This window comes from Mus pahari, unplaced genomic scaffold (genome assembly GCF_900095145.1).
Source record: "Mus pahari unplaced genomic scaffold, PAHARI_EIJ_v1.1 scaffold_5086_1, whole genome shotgun sequence".
Classification (NCBI taxonomy): domain Eukaryota; kingdom Metazoa; phylum Chordata; class Mammalia; order Rodentia; family Muridae; genus Mus; species Mus pahari.
In genome coordinates this window covers 3,813-11,597 of record NW_018391894.1, presented here as the reverse complement: position 1 = coordinate 11,597, position 7,785 = coordinate 3,813, and the positions used below count along the sequence as shown (strand labels likewise).

Below are 7,785 nucleotides of genomic sequence, written 5' to 3'. Positions count from 1 at the left end.
GAGAGAGAGAGAGAGAGAGAGAGAGAGAGAGAGAGAGAGAGAAGCAAGTGGTCAGTCCTTCTTCTATGCCATGGCTTGCACCTGGAAGGAGGCCATGCATGCTCTTGTTAGGTAGATGTTGGGTGGAGCCTAGAGGGATTGGTGAATAAACTTTTTGGTGTTTAGTTGAATTTGGTCTGCAAAAATTTCCTGAGAAATTTTGCATCTAACTTTGCCAGGTAGATTGTCCCACAAACCTATTTGCTGTGTACTAGTCTGGATTTAGTATAATACTAACTTGAAGAAATGAATTTGTCATTTTACCCCTTTTGAGGGTTTTGAGGAGCATCGGTATTAATGTTTTAAGGCAGTGGGAAAAATTAGCACTAAATTCCTTTGAGCTGGCCTTTTCTCTTGATTGGGAAACATTTTATTACTGATTCAATCTTGATGCTTGTTAATGGGCTAATTAAGTGGGTTATGGCTCCTTGGTTTAATTTTCATAGGTCATACATATCTAGAAATATACTAATTTCTTCAAGATTTTTTTTTCAAATTTCTCAGGGTACAGCTTTTCAAAACATTTTGTAAGAATCTGAATTTCATTGGGGTCAATTACCATGTCTCCCTTTGTGGTGATTTGAATAAGAATGGCCCCAGAGGTTCCTGTAAATGAATGCTTATTCATTAGGGAGTAACACTATTTGAAAAGGATTAGGTTTTTGATGTAAGACCTAATGAATCTTTGAATTTCCTCAATGTCCTTTGTTATGTCTCCCTTTTCATTTATGATTGTGTTTATTTGGATATTGTCTCTCTGCCTTTTAGTTTGGCTAAGAGTTTTTCTATCTTGTTGATTTTCTCAAAGAACCATCTCCTGGTTTCTTTGATTCTTTGTAGTGTTCACTTTGTTTCTAATTAGTTGATTTCAGTGCTGACTTTGATAATTCACTGCTGTCTACTCCTCTTGGGTGTGCTTGTTTCTTTTTCCTAGAGCTTTCAGGAATACTTTTAAATTGCTGGTGTGAGAACTTACTAATTTATTTATGGAGGCACTTAGTATTAGGAACTTTCCTCTTAGCAGTGCATTCATTGTGTTCTACAGATTTGGGTATGTTGTGCCTTCATTTTCATTGAATTCTAGAAAGTCTTTAATTTCTGTCTTTATTTCTTTCCTGACCCAGTGGTCATTGAGTAGAGAGTTGATCAGTAGTTTCTGAGAGTGTGCAGGCTTTCTGTTGTTTCTGTTGTTGTTGAAGCCCAGCATAGCACTTCCCAAAGTCAAATCAAGATCAGGTGATTGAGGACTGATCTTAGGACTACATGATAGTCCTAAGAAAATAGAAACAGTCAATAAAAGTCTCCCAACAAAAAAAAGCCCAGGGTTACATGGTTTTAGTGCAGAATTTTACAAAACTTTCAAGGAAGATCTAATATTAATACCCCTCAAACTATTCCACAAAATAGAAACACAAGGCATATTGCCAATCTTATTCTGTAAGGCCCCAGTCACCCTGGCAGCTAAACTATGCAAAGACTCAACAAACAAAAAGAATTTGAGACTGATTTCTCTTATAAACATAGATGTAAAAAATACTCAATAAAATTCTGGCAAACCAAATGCAAGAACACATCAAAAGCGTCATTCATCATGAACAAGTAGGCTTAAATCCACGGATGCAGGGATGGTTCAATATACAGAAATCCATCAACACAATCCACTATAAAAACAAACTCAAAGATTTAAAAACATATGATCATCTCATTAGATGAGGAAAAACCATTTGACAAAATCCAACACCCCTTCATATTAAAAGTATTGGAGAGCTCATGGACACAAGGTACATATCTAAACACAGTAAAGGCAATATAAAACAAGACAATTGGTAGTATCAAATTAAATGGAGAGAAACTTAAAGGAAGTTCCCTGAAATCAAGGAGATGACAAGACTCTTTACCTTCTCAATTTCTCTTCAATATAGTACTTGAAATTGTAGTCAGAGCAATATGACAACTAAAGGAGAATAAGGGGACTAAAATTGGAAGAGAGAAGTCAAAGTATCTATCTGCAGATAACATGATAGTATACGTAAGTGACCCCCCCAAATTCTTCTAGAGAACTCCTACACCTGACACTGATAAAGTCCTTCAACAAGTGCCTAGACACAAAATTAACCCAAAGAAATTAGTAGCCCTCCTTTATATAAAGGATAAACTAGCTGAGAAAGAACTTAGGGAGATAACACCTTTTATAGAAATACTATAGAATATCTTGGTGCAACACTAGCTAAGTAAATGAAGGACCTGTATGACAGGAACTTCATGTCCCTGAGGAAAGAAAATTGAAGAAGATATTAGAAGATGGGAAGATCTCCCATGCTCATGGAGCATTATGATTAACATAGTAAAAATGTCCAACTTACCAAAAGCAATCTACAGATTCAATGCAATTCTTATCAAAATTCCAACATAATTCTTTAAAGGCCTTGAAAGAACAATTCTCAAGGGTCATATGGAAACCCTAGCCTGATATTAGATGGAGCTTGGGGAGTCTTGTGGAAGAGTTGGGGCAAGCATTGAGGAATGTGAAGAGGATGGGGTTTCCACAGAATATCAAAGAATCAACTAACCTGGACATTTGGAGGTTCACAGAGACTGAATCAACAACCAAAGAACATGGGCTGAGCCTAGGCCTTCTTAACATATGTAGCAGATGTGTAGCTTGGTTTTCAAACAGGTCCCCAACAACTGGAGCAGGAGCTGTCCCTGGACCTGTTGCCTGCCTTTGGATCCCATTCCTGTAGATGGGCTATCTTGTCTGGCCTCAGTGGGAGAGAATGCAAGGTTGTGTGTTTGGTATACAAGGAGTGTGATATGCGGGGGAGTCATATACAGGGGGCAGGGCTTCCCTTTCTCAGAGGAAAGGTAATGGGTGAATTGGGGGAGAGGTGTGAGGGAAGATAGGCTGGAGAGGGGAATGATATTGGGATGTAAAATGAATAAATTAATTAATAAAAAGTAAAGGATTAGGAGGTATGGCTTTGTTAGAGGAAGTGCATCACTTGAGGGTTGAGGGTGGGTTTTAATGTCTCAAAAAAGCTCACACCAGGCCCAGGTCCAGGCCCAGGTCTAGCCTCTCTCTTTCTTTCTCTCTCTCTCTCTCTCTCTCTCTCTCTCTCTCTCTCTCTCTCTCTCTCCCTGCTTTAGCTTCCCAAGTTCTGGACTTACAAGCATGCAACCACCATGTCCAGCATGAGTTCAATTTGTTTTTTTTTTTTTTTTTTTAACTTCCCTCCTTGTCTCTGAAAGCTCTTTTTGGTTTGGTTTGGACTGTTCCTCATTTCTGGGATGAGAACTGTTCAGGTTGATCTGAGACCACAATGGGGTGTATGCAAATGACAGACATTAAGGAGTTAATACCAATAAATCCATTTCTGAGCAAACTTAAGCAACTAAGAAGTAGAAGAGTACTTAGTCAAGTCTATCTGGAGTTCATGGTAAACTTAATTCTGTCTGTCCCCATGGGTGAAGTCCTAGCATCTAAAAAATATTTTAGATCCCGCCCGAGGAGGGGTGTCTGCCCCGGAGCAGTCTCCTGGCCTGAACCATCACCCGGCACCTTTCCCACCCGAGGAGGGGTGTCTGCCCTGGAGGAGTCTCAAAGCCTGAGCTGGAAGGTGAACCATCTTTGCTCCAGTGCACTGCCAGGGAGAGGGCGGATTGGCGAGGTGTCACAGCTTCTGGGAAGGATCCCATTTCTGGTTCCAGTCATCCAGCGCTTATCCCGACCGAGGAGGGGTGTCTGCCCGGGAGCGGTCTCCTGGCCTTAGCCATCACCCGGCACTGGATGGTTTTAGCTCCTTTGTCAAAGATCAAGTGACCAGATGTGTATGTGTTCATTTCTGAGTCTTTAATTCTATTACCAGATGTCCCTCAACAGAGGAATGGATACAGAAAATGTGGTACATTTACATGATGGAGTACTACTTAGCGATTAAATACAATGAATTCTTGGAGTTCTTAGGCAAATAGATAGAACTAGAAAATATCATTCTGTGTGAGGTAACCCAGTCACAAAAGAGCACATATGGTATGTACTCACTGATAAGTGGATATTAGCCCAAGGGCTCAGAATACCCAAGATACAATTCACAGACAACATGCAGCTCAAGAAGAAGGAAGACCAAAGTGTGGATACTTAGGTCCCTCTTACTAGGGGAAACAAAATACCCATGGAAGGTGTTACAGAGAGAAGGTGTGGAGCAGAGACTGAAGGAAAGGCCATCCAGAGACTGCCCCACCTGGGGATCCATTCCATATATAGTCACCAAACTCATACACTACTGTAGATGCCAACAAGTGCTTGCTGACAGAAGCCTGATATAGCTGTCTCTTGAGAGGCTCTGCCAGTGCCTTATAAATGCAGAAGTGTATGCTCACAGTCATTCGTTGAACTGAGCACAGGGTTCCCAATGGAGGAGCTAGAGAAAGGACTGGCAGAGTTGAAGGGGTTTGCATCCCCATAGGAGGAACAACAATATGAACTAGTCAGTACCACCAGAGCTCCCAGGGACTAAACCACCAACCAAAGAGTACACATGAAGGGACCCATGGCTCTAGTTGCATGTGTGGCAGAGGATGGTCTTGTCAGATCAGTGGGAGGAGAGACCCTTGATTTTGTGAAGGCCCTATGCCCCAGGATAGGGCAATGCCAGGGACAGGAATTGGGAGTGTATGGGTTGGTGAACAAGGGCAAGAGGATAAGGGGTTTTTCTGAGGGGATCAGGAAAGGGGATTTCATTTGAAATGTAAATAAAATATCTAATAAAAAATAAAAAGTGAAAAGAAAACAAAATTGCAAAAAAGTGTTCTGTGAGAAATTTTTGGAGGATATTTGATAAATTCTTTGACAGTGCCAAGAATGTTGGAGAAATTCTCATTTCTGACTACTTTGAGAAGTATAAGAAAATTGGATTTAAAAGAAAATAAACAATTGAAAGCATTGCAATCACTGAGGCATTTCTGAGGGAAAAATAATTTAACGTTGTGTTGACTCTCAACATCTACTTTCTGACATCTCAGTGGTTTTCTGAAGATGGCTGTCTGTATATTTGTCCTCCTCAGGATTGTCTTCCAGAGCACTCTTAAGAACAATTTTGAGGAACCGATGCTTTCTATACTGTCTAAAGGAGACTACAAGGAAGTAAATGTAGTGGTTGGCTGAGCTGTTTACACAGGACAGGACTGCAGAAACTTGGTAAATGTGACAAGAGGGATGATGTAAATGAACCCCAAACCAGTATAACAGGAACAAGTAAAGCCCAAGAGGCAGGCCACAGATGAGGTAGAACATCACTGTGAGAGAGATGGTAACGTACAGCCTGGAGAGGGGTTTCCTCCTGGAACCACAGAGAATCCCCACCTGTAGGGCCAGACAGGCCCCAGGGAGAAGCATAAATAAAAACCTCAGAAATGCAGTTATAATAAAGTCAACATTTTCCCACAAATGATGATGAGTATCACCCAGGAATCCTGAGAAGAACCAATCGAGGATGCCCACGAGAAAGCACAGAACCCAGATTAGGGCACATATGAACTGATGTGTTTTTTGGGCAGTGGCAGTGGTACCAGATTGGCCACAATACTGACAGGCAGGGCTCTGTTCTAATAGCACTGAGGACGCTCAGGCCTGAGATATAGAGAATGATTGCTGCATTGCTTAAGATTTCTTTGCTTAATTTATGGGCATAGATGCCATAGAATTCAATGATCCTTAGAAGAGAGTCAAAGAAGTGACAGCAGAGGAAGAAGGAGTCTTCCAGAGCCAGGTTGAGGACATAGACTGAGATGGCTTTCCTGAACATGCAGAATCCCAGGCGCCAGAGTACAATGGTGTTTCCTGCCAGTCCCTCCAGGACAGTGATGAGGACCAGGAAGAACGGGGTCAGGATTGGACTGCAGTTGGGATGACCAGTTTCATTCAGTGGTGTAGATTCTGTGTTGTGGGATGAGATGGTTGGATTCATGCTCACAAATCTTCCAGTGTTGTCCCTGAGAACCCAGACCATATTTGAGTACATTAACATTGACCCTTCTTCTGGCGGTCATAAAATAATTTAGATATTGTTGTCTGTAGGAGGCCACGGCCCCTCCCCTGGGCTACCTGAAGCCACACCTTAAAAGATGGCACCTGTTGGCTATGGAGCTTGTGGTAAACAGGTCCATATTTGGTGGTGATATGTTCCTGCTCTTCTGGTTGGCTGAGGCCGCGCGCCTGGTAAGGTGACGTGGCCTGCCGCACGATTGGAGTGGATAAGAGTATAAAAGGGCTTGTATCCCAGGGCTCAGGGGAGATGAAGAGGGACATGATGAAGATTGTTCAAGGTTCCTGAATAAACTGCTGTTGGAAGAACTGGGTGTTGCGTCTTCCTTGCTGTGGTCAACAGAGGATGTGACAAATGGCCCAGATGGGGAACCAACTCCCCCACTGAAGAGTTCAGAACTTTCAGCAGTCAGTGTTTGCCAGCAGGGTAAGTCCACGGTAAGTAGGACTTACAACCCCAGGAGTTTAGGGAAGGACCTCGAGGAAGCATAGAGGCTAGAGCAAGGTCACCGGGAAGCAGGTGCTAAGCAAAAGTGAAATAAGGTAAGGCCTTTAAGGATCCCGGGGCAGGAATGAATTTTGAAGGATCCCAGAGCAGGGACGATTTAACAAGGTTCTCCATAAAGAGACATAACAGAAAGTTCTCCAAACAGAGACAAAGATCCCGGGGTTACTGGACTGAGTTAGGTTCTCAGCACAGAGATGAACTTAAAAGTGAAGAGAGCAGGAGGAGATTGCTTTAAAAATGAAAATAAGAACGTTGGTGCAGCTGCTAATAATTTGGATTTAATTAAATCTTGCCTGGTGGGCAGGAATGTAGGGTATGCTGCTGAGTTAGAAAAGTTTTCCTGTGGCCAGACTGGGTATTTTAAAAGAGATTGCTTTCCTAATTGCCCAAGGCCAACTACTGCAGCTCCAGTGAGACATCTAAAATTATGTCCACGGTATAAAGTCTCATGCAGCAGAAGCAGAAAAATGCAAACGAGAAGCCAGCAGAGGAGAAAAGAGGCTAAAGAACAAGAGAGTGAGGAGGGAAGTTTAGATGAATCATCTGACAGTGGAGACCCTGATTCATGTTTGAGCTAGGTGCCCTCATTACCACTTAAATCAAAGCAGCTGGCTCAACTCCTTTGTTAACCCTCAGCTGAAAACTGGATTCTTACTGTAGATATTCTGGAGCAATTAGTCTTTGTGTCAGGTGTAAATGGTGCTTCCAAAATACTGCCTTCCATATATTCAAATCATAATGCTAAGTGTAACCTTTGTACAATTTCAGAATTTTTCTTGTGCAGCTAATTTGTCCTATGAAACAGGATGAAAGAATTACAGGCATATAACATCCGTATGGAGATTGCCATCACTCAGCAGTGGTTGAAGATGATACAGAGGACCTTCAGCTTCCTCAAGGATTGGGGAGGAATGGTCTTCTGGGGAATTTTTGCTGTGTGCATGGTGTATGTGTCGGTTGCAACCTGCTTGTGGACGTTGTACATCGTGGTGCGCACTAGGCTCCGCACCACGATGTACAACGTCCACAAGCAGTCATTTGAGCTTAGGAGTTGAAAACTATCCTGAGCATCGCCAGAAAGACCCTATTCAAAGTGTTTGTCAGGAGGGGGGCTGTCATAACTTTATGTGCTTATTTAAAAATTATTTCAAACTGGATGGACAAGTAGTAGTAAATAGGCCTCTAATACACAGCA

General features: G+C 42.2%; 1 protein-coding gene across 1 annotated transcript; it reads right to left on the bottom strand.

The window, feature by feature from the left end:
• Positions 1–5,035: 5,035 nt before the first annotated feature.
• LOC110314734 (mas-related G-protein coupled receptor member X1-like) lies at positions 5,036–6,047 on the bottom strand. The gene is given in 2 exon segments (XM_021188968.1): positions 5,036–5,576; positions 5,578–6,047. Coding segments are annotated over 2 exon segments (1,011 nt in total).
• Positions 6,048–7,785: the final 1,738 nt, after the last annotated feature.